General features: G+C 43.6%; 1 protein-coding gene across 8 annotated transcripts in view; it reads left to right on the top strand.

Annotated features, from left to right (window-relative positions):
• Kcnma1 (potassium calcium-activated channel subfamily M alpha 1) overlaps positions 1-19397 on the top strand; it is a 717904-nt gene that overhangs the window by 511550 nt on the left and 186957 nt on the right. For all 8 annotated transcript variants that reach the window (XM_050127309.1, XM_050127310.1, XM_050127305.1 and 5 more), the window contains exons 12-14: positions 629-711; positions 4507-4576; positions 11078-11233. In XM_050127309.1, the coding sequence (XP_049983266.1) occupies positions 629-711; positions 4507-4576; positions 11078-11233 (309 nt within the window). The remainder of the gene's footprint in view (positions 1-628; positions 712-4506; positions 4577-11077; positions 11234-19397) is intronic.

Raw genomic sequence — 19397 nt, 5'->3', positions numbered from 1 at the left:
AAAGATGTACTTATTTTAAATTTATATGTATGAGTGTTTTCCCTGCCTGCATGGTGCCTGAAGTCTACAGATGAGAAGAGGGAGTCAGATGCCCTGAAACTTTTCAGTGGTGTGAGCTACCATGTGGGTGCTGGGAATGGAACATCTATTTTCTGCAAAAGCAGCAAGTGTTCTTAATCCCTGAGTCGTCTCTCCAGCCCCTGGATGGTCCAGTCTACTCTGCTGAATCTGCAATTGTTCTTGTCCACGTCCTAACCTGAGGGAAGGGGTTTAACCCACCAACTTCTATTTCCTGGTTAATTAAGATGATGGCACACAGTTTAAACAGGAAGTGGGAATGAGATTGAACAGCTCCATTAGGTGAATTTAAGGACTTCGGCAAGTATGCCTGTAAGCAGCTAGGGCAAATGAGGTGCGGAATTACTCAGGTTCACGCTGGAACGTTTGTTCTGTATCAAGGGCCTGACCTGCAACCTACACTTTTGACAAAACTATAATTTTTTCACAATTTTTCCCCCTTTCCTTGCGAAACACCAGGTTCTCTAAATGCTGTCGACACTGAGAGACTGCGGTTGTGTGTGTCTGTCTGTGTTTGTGTTTGTTATGATTTTTTTCTTTGGTCTCTCAGATAGAGTCAGCAGATGCATGCCTGATCCTTGCCAATAAGTACTGCGCTGACCCGGATGCAGAAGACGCTTCCAACATCATGAGGTAACTCCTGGCATCAGGACTGTCTCAGACGATCATCCTCCCTTCATCACCGGCCAACAATGGCTCCTGTGTGGAGCTGGTAGAGCTGAAGAGCAGTGTCCACTGCTCAGAACTGCTCATGGAGTTCAGGTTCCTAGGGAAAGAACTAGAAAATGAATAATGCGCAGGGTTGGGGAGATGGCTCAGTTGGAGAAGTGCCTGCCTCCTGTGTAATGTAATGACGCGAGTCTGAACCCCAGAACCAATTTTAGAAACTGAGGCACACTTGTATCCTTAGTAGTCAGGGGCAACAGGTCCCTGGGATTCACCCGCCAAGCTGCCTAACCTAACTCAGTGAGTTCCAGGTCACTGAGACCTGTTTTAAAAAGGCAAGTTGGTCCCCATGTAAAAATACTCAGTGCTGACTTCTGCCTTCAAATGGGCTTACACCTACACCTACACCTACACACAGAGATTCATACACATAAAATCTTAAATTTCCATTTTTTTTAAAAAAATTATGTTATCTGAAAGGAATTGGACCCAAGATGTCTTTACTGGGAAGGGTCTTAAAATACTTACAGGAGGTATTTTTTCTACATCTTTCAACATCTTTGCATTTGAAACGGCAAGCAGGTGGTCTTGCTGGAATCTGCTATAGCACACTCCCATCTAGAAAACTCTCTGACCCAAAATGCCAATAGCTGAAGCTAAGAAACCCCTAGTTAGTACTTCCCCAGCCTGTCTGCATCAGGTTATTATTGCTCTGAAAGTGATTAGTTAATTAACTTGTCTCAGTTTCCTCAGATGAGTGATTTTAATATTAGCATGGATCTCTGACATACTGAATTTTATAGATTATGTCTTCATTCTTTATGGATTGAATTCCCCACTCCTCACGTTTTGTTTTGTTTGTTTGTTTGTTTTTAAATAGATCCTGGTCTGGAGAGAAAAAAAATGTAGAACACTAATAGTCAATGCCTTATCTGTCCATGGGCTAGGCCTCTCAAAGGCTAATTTTAACCCTACTCTAAGACCTTAACTTACTCTCTTTTCCGAAAAAGAAATGATTTCTTTTTTTTTTTTTTTCGAGACAGGGTTTCTCTGTTGTTTTGGTGCCTGTCCTGGAACTAGCTCTTGTAGACCAGGCTGGTCTCGAACTCACAGAGATCTGCCTGCCTCTGCCTCCTGAGTGCTGGGATTAAAGGCGCGCGCCACCACCGCCTGGCAAGAAAAGATTTCTTTAGCTATTTTCTTCCCTCAAACTTGTCATCGTATCCTGGCTGTAGAAAAATGACCAAAACATCTGAACATTTTGCTCTCCTTAGCTGCAATCCTTTTAGATTTTGTCTTTTCTCTGGTATAAATTGCAGAATAGTCACTTGAGGTAGGGGAAGATAATAAAGGGAATTTTCTAGAGAGAGCCTGGACTAAGGAAAATGCTTCATTCCCGCTGTAGTCCCAACAACTCTCACCTAACAGTGAACAGGCATCATTTGGACCAGACATAAAGCCCAAACGCTAATTGCAGCTTGCTTCCCCGGGACTCAGGATTTACCCCAAGGTGAGAGTTGGGAAGTTGCCTTTGGGTCTTTGCAATGCTTTCGTTTTAATTAGTGTTCTCCAGTTACGTGCACATACAGAATTCCTGTGGTGCATTTAGCTTGATCCCGTCTTCCTGTCAGTATCTGGACCTTCTGTCTGGAAGAAACTGTCTGGCACGAGCGTCTTTCTTTCCAGTCCTTTTTTATTTGGCAATAGGCTCCATTCGGTGTTTTAAGGAAATTTGTGCACACATTCTAGTAAGACTTGGTTTGCCAGGCTGCCAAGAAGATGCAATGGGGACTAGCTTCACACCTGAGCCCATCTCCTTACAGGCCTCACTGGAAAGCGACCGCACAGGTCAGCTTCAGTTTAGAATGTGTCCCTTGTCATTTCTGAACTAAGCAGCATTTCTACTCTTTGACAGACTTTTTTCCTGCCATTTTAAGTGCTAAAAATATAGCTCTTCTAGGGACAAGATTCCATCTTTTTCCTTATTACAAACAAAGAAACCAGGAGCACGAAGCTTATGTTTTTGACCTCACAGTGAAGTTCCTGGCATATATACTTTTATTTTTCCTCAGTGGTGAAAAACAGAAACTTTTGGAAATTTTGAAATGGGCATTCCCTATAATTGAAATATTTTACTTGAATTTTGAGGATGAAGGGTTAATGTGAGCACACATAGGTGTCAGGGAGAATGGTGGGATGCCAAAGTATAGAGCTCACTGGGCACAGAGGGCTTCCAGAATGTATGTAAGCCATCCACTAAAGAGGATTGGGGAAAAGATCCAAATGGGAATCGGAAAGTCAGGGTTAAATGTGGCTTCAGTTTTTCTTTTATTTGTATATTCCTCCTTAGATTAATGAGACCAATCTGCTGTTTTTGAAATTAAAATGTCAAAGAGTCATTTGAAACGAACTAATGCAGAAAGCTGGCTGGAGCTGAGAGGCTCTCAGAGGCCGACAGAGGCTGACAGATACCACTGAGTTATGAGCAGAGGTCACCATGGCACTCCCTTGAGACTGAGAGGAAGTCCTTCCGCAGAGAGCGGCTTTCTAAGGAGCTGTCTCCCCACTCCTCTGGTTGCAGTTTCCTCAGATGAAGCTGCTGTCTGATTCCTTCTCTCCAGTTTTGCAGAAAAACGTGGCAAAGGGAAGCGCTGAGCTGGGTGGGAAGTTTGTGGGGGCGGCTGTGATAATTGAGCTTGTGTTCCTGAGGAGGCTTAGGAGGTGGCCCTTTCTCTGGAATTCCGTTCTTTAGCCTTCCTTGTCACAGAAGGAAATGTACAATGTCACCCCTGACAGGGTTGGGAATGACAAAAACCATAACTTACACGTGGAGAAGGGCTTTAATGATTTCAAAGCATTTTAACATCTGGTCTCCCATTTGCTCCTCATACCAAGCCTGTGAAGTAAACAGAGCAGGTGAAGTTGCCCCCAGTGTCCAGATGAGAAGACAGGAACAGAGAGCCTGGGGATTTCCTCAGGGTCACCCAGTTCATTAGCACAATGGCTGTGCTGGAATCCAGGTGTTTCCATTCAAGGGCTCCTTCCTTCTTCCCTTTGCAGTGTGATTGACAGGAGAGGGGATGCTGGGGAAGCTTGGTGGGTAGGGTCATCCAGGCTCAGTAAAGGATGGGGGGGGCAATAAACCGTATGTTTAGGGTGCTGGTGTTTAACTTGAACCAGTGGTCAAGTCATCGTTATGCTGTGTAAGGCAGAGTCCTCCATCATATCCCAAGAGTTCTGCTTAAGTATCACATTTATGCAGATGTCTGAAGAGAATGTGAAAATCAGAGCCACTTGCCAGGTGGCCTGTTTGAGTTGTCGTCATTGTCTTAGGTTGTTAACTGGACACAGAACAGAGAGTGTGGAGGACTGCAGACCTCCAGAACCTGTCTGTAAACATCAGAAGCTCCCATCTCCAGTCCATTCAGGTTCATAGTCTATCTTCTACATGTCTCAGGAGTCCTTCGTGTTTGTTTTTAAGGCAGACTCTCATGTAGCCCAGGCTAGCTTTGAACTTGCTTTGTAGGCAAGTCTGGCCTTACAGTCCTGGTCACCAGCCTCCATCTATCAAGTGTACTTCACTTCTCTGATGTTTGTCATGGTCCTGGAGGGTAATGTGAGGAGAACACATTCTTTCTTTGGACACAAGCCCGAGGATGGCCCTAGTTGCTGGCTTGACCAAGGTTACCTAATGAGATGAGTCCTCCATTCTAGTCTGTGGGCTCCACAGAGTATGCTCAGTTCTGGCTTTCTCTTTTGCAGAGTGATCTCCATAAAGAACTACCACCCGAAAATCAGGATCATAACTCAGATGCTACAGTATCATAACAAGGTATGTGGTAAGCTTCCAGGCCTGGAGCCATCCTCAGACCTCAGGTGCTAGCCCCTTCTCTCTCTCCATAGATACACACACACATGTTCATGTAAGGACACCGGTACCATGCCCTGAGGTCTGGCAAAGATATGCAGTAGTTAAAATGTCCCTTCTCTCTAGGACATTCCTTCAGGGTCATCAACTTATTTTTTGAGGTGGGTCAATGGGAGGAGGTGCCTTTGGCGCCTCTTAGAGTAATTCATTCATTCAAGAAGAAGCTATTGAACACTTTGGTTCAGAACTATTGATATGTTCTTAGATCCTGTCCATACCTAAGTCCCAACAACTTGCATTTCTATGTCCTGCAGTCATTCAGTCAATATCTATTGAACAGCGACTCTGTAATTAACCCTCTTCCTGCTACTTAGGGGGTAGGATAGCTGTGAAGATAAAATCTGATTTTGTGTTCTTAGAGACTGATGAAGGAAGGTGTAGAGAGTGGGCCAGATAACTGGTAGAATTTCTCTCTGTGTGGCCAAGTGCACTTGAAAGAACATAATACAAACTGAACAAAAAAAGCAGAACATGACATTATCCTCAAATTCAGATTGGGAATCTCCCCAGTTATACTTGGGAAAGTAGTGGTTTATCTAAAGTTTATACTTAAAGCAGTGCTCCCAGTATGGCAGCTTCCGATGGGGCCTGGTTAGAAAGAACTCAGACGTTAGAGTTAGTGTTGCTGTTGTAATCACCTCTCACTGAAACAGAGATAAAGGTCTAATCAAAGGCAGCACTCCTTCACTTGGCTTGGGGTTGAGCTCTAGACAGCTTTGGAGGAGGGAAGGTAGCATCTTGTTCTACTTGATGTGGTATCAGTTGTCTTCTTAATGGAGCTGAGAGACTGGAGGCTTCTCAGCACCTGGGGCCAGGTGTCCTGTCTGAACAGAAATAACTCCCTGCAGGGTTATGTGTGACAGCATGCCCCATCTTATAGGCCATATTCTCTACAAAACAAGTCATCAGGTGTCCCAGAGAAAACCCATTCTGCCAAATGCCACCAGCACCATGCTATTATTTCTTAATTGCTGGCAAGTTTTGGCCCATTTAGCTGTGTGGAGGCCCATCAGAGTCTATTGCTGAGTGGGTCCTGCTGTCAGCGACTGGCCCACTGCTTGGAATTGCTGCCCAATGCCGACCATTGCCCAACCCTCGGCAGGTGGCTCTATTGGAAATTCTGTTACTTTCCAGCCAGTGGGTTTGGTGGTGGGCACCGAAGGTGACACCTCTCTTTGTCTCTGAGTACTCAAGATTGCGGTAAGGGGCCTGTTGGTAACTCCCAGGCATCAACTGCTGAAGTTCTTGACAGCAGCCTCTGTAGGTGGAGGTGAATTTTGTTAGCAAGGCTGTGACTGGTGACAGCTCCTGCTGCAAGGAACACTCCTTCTTTCATTTGTGATTTGAAATTTCATTTAGTGTGGGAGTGCTTTAAGCGATTGTTTAGATTTTTGGCTGAATTTAGACTGAATAGGAAAATTAATGTTGTATGTTTAGAAAGAGATGTCAGTTCCTTTTCTTCTCTTTCCAACGGGTGCTGATGTAGCATCTTCAAGAAATTAAAGAGGATTTCAGCTGTGTAGTTCTTGTCAAACTCAAAGCAACTTGATTGGCCTCAGAGCCAGATGGTACCTGGTCAGTATTCACATGAGTACAGCCACCCGGAGATCTTGGACAGACTCTCCAATACAATCATTCAGACACGGTGGTGAAGACATCAGCAGGCCCAGGACTATTTGCTTAACACCCGTCTTGTTTAGAACCATCCAACTCACTCTCCTTGGGTTTCTGGGTCAGGCAAAATCATTTTCAGAACACTGTTAGATTAGTAAGGATACAGTGATAGAGTAATTTTGACAAAGTACATTTTCCTCTGTTACTTCCCATCCCCCTGTTAGAATGGGCATCCTCTTGTCTTTAGGTCATTCTTAGCAGATTTTTAGTAGACAGTTTTTCACACTGCCTTGTGATTTTTGCAGTTGCTGAAGATGACCTACCCTTTTCACACACTCTTCTTTTCTTCCAATATTTTCTTCTTCTCGTGACTTTTTCTCTGTGCTCATCTGAGATGCATGTAGAACTCCCCCCACTTATATAGGCACTCAGGAAAGCCCCGATGCTTGTGTGAAAGCTATGCCACTGAAGACATATTCTGGAAGGGGTAGTGGCTCCCACAATTGGACAGCAGGCTTGAAATAAAAACAATGTCAAACCCCTGTGATGTAACGAGGGTGATCTTATGGCGCCTAGAGGGATACAGGGAAACTGCTGGCCTTGAGTTTGTCATCATAATAATTACAGACATTTGTGTCCTGTTTTATGGGCTTAAAAGAGCTTTGACATCCGTTATCTCATTTAGTCCTCATTGTGCCATCTGTGCATTTTAGCTGCACAGTGTAGCTTCAGACTAGCGGGAGTCAAAACTCTGTCCTAGACAGATCACCTCTGACCAGCACAAACCACGGTCACTCAGCAGCCGGCAAACTAGGACAGGACAGCCAACTGCCGCCTTCTATTTAAGTGGGACAGTAGCCCACAGAACCAAGCTGTGGTTCCTAGGGGAAGGGTGGGGCTCTACAAAATGGGTCCCTTTAGGGTAGCCACGTTTTACAGGGAGAACTTTTAAAAGCTGGCCTTCTCTGAATGAAGATGAAAGAGTGTGTTGGCTGACAGTGTGGGGAAAGCTCTCCGAAGACAGGATAATGCATGACACGCTGGACAGTAGTGTCATTCCTAATAACTCACCTGATATTGGTAGTTTTATTTCCCAAGCTTCTTGTCTTTGTCTAGAAACCAAGTCTCCAGCACAGATAGATGCCAGTTCTTTGAGCATCCCCATTGTCTCTGCTTGCATGTGGGGCGTAATTGTGTTCATCATTGCCTTCATAACTTTCCTGTGCCTATGATAGGATACTCTCACAAAAGCACCTACATGAACGAGGGTTTTATTTCTGCTCACAGCTCAAGGCTCAGTGCATCCTAGAGAGCTTCCAGGAGTCTGAAGTAGCTGATTATGTCAACATCCACCATCAGGAAGTACAGAGATGAATACATGCAGTTACTCAGTTCCCTTTTTATCACTTACACAGTCCAGGATTCCAACCAGGGAATGATGCCACCCACAGCAGGTGGGTCTTCCAACCTTAATGCCAGAATGAAGATAATCCTTCACAGGCATGCCATGAGGCCTGTCTCATAGATGAGTCTAGATTCTGTCAGTCATCACAGGCAGCTTCCTGTCATTCTAACAACAAAGCTTTGGGCCTTGATGAGTTAGCCTTGCTCTCTTAGGCTTGTGCTAAGGCAACACATCATTCGGGGAAAGACTAGTGGAAAGCAATGGGTCAATTCATAGCCATCAAATCAAAAAGGGCTGACTGGTGTCCTACTAGCTTCTTGCTAGGCAATGATCTCAATGACTCAAAGACCCTTTATTAATTGCTACCTCCCAAAGGTTCCACTTCCTCCTAAGAGAGTAGCTCCCTGGAGATGAAGCTGTTAGCATATGGTCCTTCAGTGGTCAGCAACTGAAGATGCAGGCTACAAATACTGCGGGTTTCCCACTTGTAGACTCTTCGCTTTCCGTATTTCACAGCATCTCTCTACAGCTGAGTGTGAGTAGGAGAAGTAAGTGTAGCCAGAATTCATTCCTCCCACCTTCCTCGGACAGCACATTTTACAGTTCTTCTCCAGGGAGTGAAGGGTGTTCCAGTAGCATGAACAGAGGGAGGGGTGTGTGATTAATGTTGAACCTGATTTTTGTTCTTTGCCAAATTAGAAGAAAGTTGCCTCCAGATTCCTATGTGGAAATGCTGCTGTGCTTTTTGTTTTGTTTGTTCACCAGACTCAACTTCCCTCAAATGGAAGAGGATGACGTTTCCAAAAAGAAAGAATTTTAGTTCCTGGGTCAATACCCTCTTTTGGCTTCATGCACACAGCCTTCCTTCTTGGCCATTGCCAGTTCAGCTTCACTTCCTGTCCCATGACTAGAGAAAATACAGTGGGGGCTGGAGATGTGCTCTTCTAGAGGACCCGGGTTCAATTCCCAGCACCCACATGGCAGCTCACAACTGTATAAAAACGCAGTTCCTCAAGATCTGACACCTTCACACCAATGCACATAAAATAAAGTTACATAAATCATTAAAAATTTTTTTAAAAAAAGAAAATACAGTGGCCAAGAAAGGAGGCACTGGAAGCTGGGAACGAACATGACTTACACAGAACCCGAGAGACCCAAGGCTTGCATGCCAGATCTTCATATTTTGAATAGCATAGAGATAGGTCAGATTCTGCAAGGTTTCAATTGTTTGAAGAAGGCATGGAGGATATGTGGTCTCTGTCGGGACTAGACCACCCGGATCTCTTGTCACAGACAAGTTCATCACGTGGATGCCATTTATCATTCTTCTCATATGAGTATTTCTCCACATGGGTGAAGGTCTTTTGTACCATGCCAGGAAAGTAAAATGAAAAAACTGATGGCATAAGCCAGGGAAGAATGGGGAGAGAAATGGGAAAGATGGTGGGGATTTCTGTTAGCATTGTGTGGGATGTGCCGAAGACCCCGTGGTGCTCGGCTCCACACAAATTTCACTCTTCTGTGGCCCACACACAGGCCTGTTTTAACCACACTTTGTTTAAAGAGCAAGCAGTTGTCTCTTCAGCAGTAACCACTGCAGGCTTAGGATTGGAGACTGTCACAGAGGTAGATTTTGCAAGCAGACATTTCACAAGTGTAGGGTTTCTCCAAGCAGAGCAAGAAGTCCTGGTCTCTGTTCTTTGTTTCTACAACAGGATCTTCCATCCTTCTTTTGCAACTGGCCTCTTTGATTCTGTAGATGAAGGGAAGGTTTTTTTTTCTGCCTCCCATTTGCTGATGCATAGGGAGATATAATTTCAGAGCTATAGAGACTTGGCATGTACAGGGACTTAGAAGAACTCTGGGTCAACTTCCTGTACAAAACATGGTTTACTCTAGCATATTAGAAAAATGCTAAGTTTAAGGAATAAAGACTTTGTGCTTTTGTTGTTGTTGTTTAAACTAGCATCTCCATTTATTAGTCATATTTTGTCCTTAGAAAGTTCCTTTGTGAAACAAGCCAAACCCGTCTGCTTTCTTTAAATATATGCCAGGCCAGTCCTATCCTGGCTGCAAGGACAGAGTAGAGCAAAGCTAATCTCGACATAGCAGTACCTGAGGCATCAGATATGATGACTACTCTCTCTCTCTCTCTCTCTGAGGATCGTGTCCCCTCAATCTTGGAGATTTTTGGCTCTTTTTACTGTTTCTCAAAAGACCTTTCGCAGAACACTCACCCTCTCTTGTCTTCATCATTTTTCTCTGGTCATTATTCAATTAATCATTTTTCCTCTTCAATTTTGACTACTAAGACTGGATCAAATCCCGTGGAATGAATGTGGCCTGCTCACATGGAATAAGAGGTTCATTTCCTTTGCTCTGGAGACTTTGGCTTTCAGTCTCATATATCCGATGGTCTCTAATTGAGGTTTTAGTAACCCACACACTTAAACGCTGTGCCCAGCTCTCTCTTTCTCTAACACACACTCTCTCTTAGATTTGCCTTCATGTTTCAAATTTATATAATGGATGTTTTTGAACACAGGCACTGTCCCTGATATTCAAGCCTTGAAACTATCTTCTGCTGTTATTGTTAATCACCAAACACTAGAGAACTTCCTGAATTTCAACTTTTTCACTCACTCTCTCATGTATGACTCTCTGCTGTGTGCCACTGGCAAAAATTAGTGAGCATGCCTCTGGGACTCCAGGCTCGGTTCTGCCATAACTGCGGAATAGGACAGTCCGTCTGTGAGAGACTGCAGGATGTCTGTGCTGTGATGGTTTAGGTGAATGGGTCCTGCACAGTGACCTCCAGAGAAGCAGCATTACCTCCCACATATAGAGTTGGAGGTTCTCCAGCTCCACCCCAGATCTATGCAGGCAGAAACTCAGCAGGGTGGGGCCAGCAACCTGTGGTCTTGTACACATTGCAGGGCATGCAGGTACCCACTCAAGTTTTGGGTGTCACTGATCTAGAATATTGAAAAGGCAGGAAAAAAGTCCAAGAATATGCAGACACATAGACATCTGACAATATCATACTACTTGAGAGCCGCTTTTAAAAAATGCTAACTAGACTTCTTAATAATGGGGGCTGGTGTGTCTCACAAGAGAAAAATCCTCTCTGGGTTGACTCTGGCTAAATAGCAAACTTGAGAGGAAAATGTGGACCTTGAGTGTAGAAGCAACGTTGCCAAAAGGCCACAGTCTGTTGAATAGAAGCAGAGAACCTAGCCATTGGCCTCAGACGGAGGCACATGGAAGGAAGGATGAGTTTGGATGACCCAGTGTCCTTGGACAGGGCAACAGTTCCCAGAAGAGTTTTCAGACACTCGGACAAGGAGCAGAACAGGGTCTCATACCTCTTGTTATTCCCACAGGCCCATCTGCTCAACATTCCCAGCTGGAATTGGAAAGAGGGTGATGACGCAATATGCCTCGCAGAGCTCAAGTTGGGTTTCATAGCCCAGAGCTGTCTGGCTCAAGGCCTCTCCACAATGCTTGCCAACCTCTTCTCTATGAGGTCATTCATAAAGGTAACGTCTTGTCTTATTAGAGCACATTAGCCTAGGATTCCATTTGTCGTGGGGTTGAGTAGAGCACAGCTTAAACTCAAAACAGATCGGCGGGCTTTAACTTCTCTGCTTGAGGAGAAATTCCTGTTACAGATTTGGGAATGAGGCCAGCTCCTTTCAAAATTATGTTTTTATTTTTATTTGGCACATCCGTGGCCATTAAATGATTGTTCAAAGCACAATCCTCTCTCTTTTTTTTAGATAAACCACATGTTTATCTATCAACAAAGCCTCCACTGTTAAAACAAAAATATGATTTATATACATTCCATATGGCACCAGAGCGCCTAAAGAAAAGAATTATCATTTCGCTCTTTTCTATCGAGTGGCTGGTGGACCTCTCACTGTGGGGATAAATGCAGACCATGTGTTTGTGCTGAAGCCCAAACCCCAACAACATAATTCATTTATTTACTTGTGCGCAATCAAGGAGGCCGGCAAGGCTGACATGCCATGGCTGTTTGAATGGAGAAAGAAAAGATGAACCGAGTCTTCACCCCAAGAGACGTGCAGTCTGGATGTGTTCATCTCCCTGTCAGAGCTCACTGGGCAGCCACTCCTAGTCTCCAGATGGCTGATGGGCCAACTCAGGAAGAGAGAATGAACCCACTCTATTCTCCAGGGTCTAGAGCTTTGAGTGCCTCTGAGTCTAGGTGCCAAACAAAGCAAGTTTCTGGAGTATGGGCTTCGGCAGTCAAGGTTGCACACCACAACTGTGCATTGTGCTACTTAGAGCTGGGATGTGTCAGGCCTCTATTCTGTGTACCTATGTCATTGGCATTATTTAGCCAATAGGTAGTGCTCATAGTATGACATAAAGAATAGCTTGGCTTGGACCCACTCCCGTAATTGTAGCCGTGCTTGCTTATAGTGAACAACATCTTGATTTAAAATATATCCTCTGTGTTTATTCTGTACCCATAGACCCCAGCTCAGCAGAACTTCAAGTTCAAACCCACTTACAAATAAAGTCACCGTGTGCTTCTAAATGTCTTCTTTAATCCAGGCTGCTTTTGCCCTGCATAGATGAAACTGAGTGCAGGCAAAATGAAAGTAGCAGGGAGGTCTGTGTGGCTGTGTTTCGGGAAGGGGCACCAAAGCCAGATGTAGCCATGTGTTTCCCAGGACTTGTCTGCTCCATCCAAGGAGTCCAGACCTAGGTTAACAAACTGTCACCGAGAGAAGCGCCCTGGCTCTTTCGCTGGAGCTCTGGTGGTTTTCTTCCAGCAGAGGCTTGCTCACAGGACCCGGCACGTGGTCTGAGGAACTGGGTTCTGCTTCCTTGTGTTGCTGTGACATGGGCCTTGGCAGAGCCCCACCACAGATGGGGCCACTTGACATGCGTATGTTTTGATTTTGTGGTGCCTGCATGGTAACTAGATCTGCCTGTCAAGAAAATTAATAAAATGGCTGTGACACTGATTCTTCAGTGCTTATTACCAGCGGAGAGAACTTCTGCCTGACTTTCCTTGGGACTCTGACGGGCCTCACCTCTAAAGCCAAGGACGTCCCTTCCAGCTCCACTAATCCCTTTGCCAAGTTCCTATTTAGGAAGAGCCTGTGGGAAAGGCTGGACCAGGCCCTGGTATAACCGAAAACACATTTCCCTCCCAGGGTTATATTACTGCATAATTTTTGTTCAGGGCCAGCTCCCCCATGTTTGGAGGCAGCTCTCTAGATATGACCTTTTGACACAGAGGTGGTCTTTGTGTTAGAATTTGCTAAGGGCATAGCTTACAAGTAACATGACTTCCTTTCCTACATTATAAAATTCGGAGTAAGGACAGTCTCACTTAATGTATTCCCCCGTTCTTCATTGTAATCTATGTGTGCTTATCCCTGAGTCCTAGAGCCATCGTCTCTTTAGGAGCTGGCGGAAGCCATGCTGTTATCCTATCCTCGGTGTGTTTTCTATATTATTACAAAGCATTTGCTTGTTTCGTCTGAGGATGAGTGCAGGTGGAGAAGGGGATCTGTAAATGGATTCTTGTTTACAGAAATCACTTCCTTCCCCGACTCCCTCATAACCTGTGGTAGAGAAGTCACCGGCACTTCCATCTGGAGGAGGCTTTGGCAGTACTTCATCCTTCGGGAACACTTAGTGTTTCTGCAAAGCCGAAGGGAGATGCGAGCTCACCTTCTCACTTGCCCCGGGCAAATGCTATCTGTTTCCTAGTTCTGCAGAATGTATTATACTTTACCTCTGAGCAAAGAAGAAAGGAAAGCAAGACTCCGACAGTGTAGATGCATCACAGGCAGAAGCACAGTGGCTATCATTGCAGCCCTTGATTATATGTGGGACTTAAAGTCCAAGACCCAAGCTAAAACTAGTAAGGTTTAATGGAAGAAAGAGGTGCCACTCGGATATATAATTTGTAAAAGGGACCTGAACTGGAGATGAGAAGAACTATATGGGAATAATTAATTATGCCTCTACTAGTCACTCTCAACTGAGGGCCTGCAACCCTTTACCCTCTAAAACCTAGTCTTCATTTGGATATGATACCTCTGAACTGACCTAAATATTTTGGAATTCATTGATATATTAACCTACCATTTTAGGAGTAATGAATTCTTTAACTTTGATAATTAGTATAGAAATTCTGGCTTTTTTTGTTTATTTCCCTCTTGGTTAATTTATTCTGAACATGCTTCAATGCATTTTCCCTACTGTTCAGTGGTCTTTATAAATCCACACTAACCAGACATCCAATACCTTTCAGAAAGAGGCCCAGGTTCGTATCTGGGGCTCCTATAGCTCTGTGGCTATTTGCAGGGCAGGATAATTTTTTTTTTTCCAGCAAGGAATCATTTTCACCCTTGATGTCCCTTAATCAGAGCCAGCAGATGTCTTGGTGCCTGTGACTTATCTCCTGGTCGGGGCCTCCTGTTTACCCCTAACCCTCTGATCTCCTTCTACTGGCTTCTCAGATTTCAGGAAAAGTCTCCTTAATGTTTTCTGGAAAGACCAAAACAATGGACTTGTTTAGGCTTGTCTGCCATCACCTCAGCCCTGAATAAGTGGGCCACACTTTAAGACCATTGATTTTGGAGTCTTGCTTTTGTTTTTGTTTTTTCATCTATGTAGTTTCCAATTCCTGTTCAGCCTGCAGAGTTTCAAGTTGGGCCTTGACCCTCCATTTTTTATGAACAAAGCTATTATTTATACTAGAAAAAAAGTATTCTTGGACATGATGAATTGTGCATTTGTGTGTATGGTTTCTTTATGAAATTGATTGACTCTTAAAATTGCTTCTCATTCAACACTGAAACTTTCAATTAAGGACATTAAAATAGGTCTCACAATTGCTAGTTATTTTAATTCTGCGTATTTGTCATTTAACACACACACACACACACACACTGTACCCTGCAGCATGGCATGGGCATGTAATCTGCAGTTTCTTTGTAAAGAAAGTCAGTTATGAGAATGGAGAAAATTTGTTAGGTTAGTATGGTGGTTTAAAGGGGAAAATGTCCTCCGTGAGCTCAGATAGTTGAACACTTGGTCCCTAGATGGTGGTACTGTTGGGAAGGTTATAAGAGGTACAGCCATGCTGGAGGAAGTATGTCACTGGGGACAGACTTTGAGGGCTTCTGAGTCACTCTCTCTGCTTCACACTCTCTCTCTGGTTAAAGATATGATTCTTTGGCTTCAAGTTTTGGCTGCCATGCCTGTCTCTTGTTGCCATGCCTACCTACCTATTGTTGCCCTACCTTTCCATCATGGTGGACTTTCCCCTGACACTGTAAACCAAATAAATGGTCCCTTTTGTAAGTTGTCTTGATCATTATATTCTGTCATAGCAACAGAAAAGTAACACAGTAGGTTTTTGTATTACTTTTGTTTGTTCTTGTTTTATAAGAACTGGCAATCCTGGGTGAATTGTTCCTGGTATTGAGCACAGCAAAGCTTTCTCTGGTGCTCTTTCTATGCCTAAATGGGGCAGCACTGCAGGAGTCTAGCTTGTACTCCTTGGACTGTTGACTGGCTGAGGTGCTCATGACCTGACACAGAAACCATTTGTTCCTCATTGTTCTTACTACACAGTGAGTTCAGCTTTCATCAATACATAGTCCTGGCACTAAATGCAGTTAAGAAAATCATGGTTTTGTTTTGTTTTTGAGACAGGATATTATTATATTACACAAACAGGCCTTAAGCTGTTGGGCTTAATCAATCTTCCAGGTTCATCTAGGTATGTGCTGCTATGCCCAACTCAAGTGAATCAATTTAGTATCTTTAGATTGGATTATACTTGTACACAGGTGGGTGTTTGTACAAGTTCATGTATAAAAATAATCTGCTTTAGGAGGTGGAAATATAAAGACCTTTGGATAATTGCCCAAATGTACAGAATTCTAACAACTTTTAAAACCTTGAATGTACAGAATTCTAATAGATTTTAAACCTTGACCTTAATACTTCATATTATTTTATTTTGTTTTCTAATGACCTACACAAACTTGGCATTGTAATCAGCCACCTCACTTTATCCTGCCCGAGGGCAGGTAGCTTAGAATTGACAATCGCAAGAACTGATTCCAGGTTTGTTCTTGAGAATACCAAAAAGGGATTAAGAATGAGACGTTTTCTTAGCAAGTATAACCACCATACTATGAGGCCTAGTTTCTAGGCTTCATTTTATGGCAACCATTGATTCAATAGAGTTTCCAGAGGCACATATATCCCAACACACAGAGTACAGCAAGGCGCTTATGGCTTAGAAGCACTGCTAAGATTCAGGAAGCTTCTGTTCTAATGGGGAATGGGTGGCACACGTTTACACAGCCCTTTCAATGAGTCTGGCTCACCTTTTGCCCTGGCCATTTCTGTAAGGGTCAGAATGAATGCGTCAGACAGTTTAGATTAGACTATGACAAGATCAAGAATGGACTAGGCTGTCAAGAGGACTTGCTTAAGGAGGTTTTCCTGGGGAAAGGCAAGTGAAAAAAAGCTCTCTGACAAAACAGAACCAATTGTGTTTGTGATGTGGGAATGTGGGAATGTGTTTATACATGTAGGAATGTGCCATATAATGGCATTTTATTCAATGGCAAATTACATATATTGTAGGAGTCCCATATTATGTAGCAATGCCATTCTCTTCTTGGTTTGTGCGAGTACATACTTGGATTTTACATGATGAAATTATCCACTAAAGCCTTTTTCATTTGTATCCCCATCATTAATCAATGCATGCCTCTATCATCTATTTATCTACAATGAAAAGAAAGAGATGTTGACTACACCAAGTTCATTCTCTTGGCGTGAAAGCTGAGTCACAATGTCTGCACTGGAACTGCTGGTGAGTCACAGGATAGTGTCAGTCAGTTTGAAGTAAGGAGACTTAGTATAGATTTCAGTCTAGATATAAAGTCAGAAAAACACCCATGTTCCAGTTAAGACTGTAAAACAGAGAGAACAAATTTCTAATGACTCATAGTTTGCGTTCTGTGACAGCTTCCGATGGTCTGAATAGGACCTACCCACAGTGGGAAGGTAATCTTCTTTACTACACCACCTCAAATATTAACTGGTCCAGAAATACCTTCACAGCTGTGTCTAGAACAATAACCAAATATCTGGGAACTTCATGACCCAGCCAGATTAACACATAAAATTAACAATCACAGCCACTCGCTCTTACTTCCTGATGAGCATAAACTCTGCAGCCAGTGTCTAGGTCGGCATGCCAGAAGCATATCTCAGTCTTTGGTGGGAATTTAGAGATTGTCAGGATCACTAGTCAGGCCAAAGTTGCAGCTGATAAGACTGGGATCGGGGACAGAATGCTAAGAAAGAGTTTGTCTTGGGACGCAAAGCCACCTAGTAGGAGATTGTGCTTTACAAATGTTGTTGACTCCACTACCTGTGGATGATATCCCTAAAGGAGAATGGGGTGTCTTTGTAGGTTCTCACCCGTGGGAAACAGTTCCCAATGCAGCCACTCTTACTTCTTTAGGAATATAAAATATTTTAGTATAACGTAGATATACACATGATATATATCATCTTACACAGATTTATGCCTCCAACCACAACCCAGCAAATCAATGTAACTGTCACTCAGCATCCCTTTTGGATCCTGCATCTCCTCACAGATTTAGCATTTTCCAGAACTGAATCCCTGTTCTTGCCAGGGAGCCTACCCTGATCCATGTCGCTGTCCACAGCTGACAATGCCATCTTTCCTAACACTCAGCTTTGGAGCCATCTGAGACTCCCCACCCACCCCAAGCTTCCTTAGGCACCAGATTAAATTCAGCATGCCACCCTGACTTGGAAAACAACCCCCGAATCTGAGTACTTCCCACCAACTTCATTCTTACTGCTAGATCCAAAGAACCACCATCTCTTAGATACCAGCCTTCTAGATGCTCACGTCTAGACTCAGCATGTTTCCTCAATCTTCCCAGCCATGAATCAGAACATGTCAGCCTTTTGCCTAAGTCTATCCATGTCATCCAATCTCCTCAACACCAAAATAGTAGCATTGTCTTCCAGGTACTAAGCTGCCAGGTTCCTGTGATTTTGCTTACCCCTGTGCCCCAAGTGCTGTCCTGCACACTTTTGTCCTGAACCAAGTGTGTCTCTCACATTCCCTTTCCTGGCTGAGAAGCGATAGTTGTTGTATTCCCTCTATCTAGAATGTTCTTCCTCTAAGTTGATGCTTGACTTCTATTAAACCCTTTTTGTCTTTGCTCAAAATAAAATTCTCAGTGAGACCATCTTTAAAAATGTCAGAATGTATTTTTGTAAAGAGATCAAAAACAAACTTTTAACTATAGTATGCAAACAGAAAAGGGTATTTGTAAGAAATGTTTAATTTGTTAAATATTCATCAGCTCGACACTCTCATGTATCCAGGGCACAGATTAAGAAACAGACTGTTATTCTCACTTATCTTCTCAGTCAGGTAACTGGCTTGGTTTCTGAATCACCTTACGGAGAATTCACATCTCCATCACTTTGAACTCTCCAATCTATAAAGATTGTACAGCACCTCTTTGGTTTGGTTTTTGGTGTTTTTTGTTTTGTTTTGTTTCATTTTTTTTGAGACAGGGTCTTACTGTATAATTTGGGTTAGTCTCCAGCTCATGATCTTTTGCTTCTCCTTCTCCAGTGCTAAGATTGCAGGCATGCGCCAGTGTCCCCCACAGTACAGCATCTAGTGAGGGGCACTAAGATTGTAGGCATGTTCCAGTGTCCCTCACAATACAGCATCTAGCGAGGAGCACTCGATGTTTCAGTTGCTTTTCAGGCAAGTTGGACAATCAGGAAGAAACTAAGTTTAGAACGTTTTCTGGGACTATGGGGGCTGCTTAGAGGGCAGATGTCACATGTCTTCCTGTTCTCTAGGAAGGATATAGTTGTTCTTTTCTTTCTAGGGTGATAAAATTTCATGTGGTAAACAACAGAATTCCACTGTAGAAATCTCTTTTTTTTTTCTAGCCTGCACATTCCGTTCACATAGGTCTCTTCATCTTCCTGGCTTTGTCTATTTGTCTACCCTACCCATGGTATTTTCTTGTTTATTTCTCTCCCGCCTCCCTTCATAACATAGAGGCACTGTGAAGCCAGGGCTACTGCCAGATTCTCATTGACTAGCTAGCTACAGACTGGTAGCAGGTGCTCAATCAATGTATCTTGAATAAATGAATCAACGAGTAGGCTTCAGCTTAGCCTAGCAAGCCTGTGTTTCAGAGAACTGTGGGTGGAGCCCAGACGAACAGGGACGTCCAATTTGGTATGAGTTGAATTCTGAAATTCTTCCTCTGCTACTGTATGCAGTTCACTGGCCCAATTAAAGAGCTTCGGCTCAGAATAGAAGCTTGAAATGCAAAGCTTTCTAATCCTTGGCAAGGCTTGTAAAGAAGCCGGTTAGATTTGGTTATAAACCATCTTGACTGCCAGAAAATATAGTCAGTGTGTTGTTTAAATTCGCAAATCAAAATAAACACCCCCAAATTAAAATACATTTGCTAAATCTCAGAATCCCATTTGGGCCAGCATGATCATGCATCTTTTTCCCCCTCCTTCCTCCTTTAGTCTCTTTAGATCAGAGGCCTTGCCACAAGATGTCGCCTCTTCCAGCATCCTCATCACTGCCCACGATCTCTC

This window comes from Alexandromys fortis, unplaced genomic scaffold (assembly GCF_014885135.2).
Source record: "Alexandromys fortis isolate MF-2015 unplaced genomic scaffold, M_Fortis_MF-2015_v1.1 scaffold_277, whole genome shotgun sequence".
Lineage (NCBI taxonomy): Eukaryota > Metazoa > Chordata > Mammalia > Rodentia > Cricetidae > Alexandromys > Alexandromys fortis.
The sequence above is the reverse complement of the archived record's forward strand: the minus strand, read 5'-3'. Positions and strand labels throughout refer to the sequence as shown.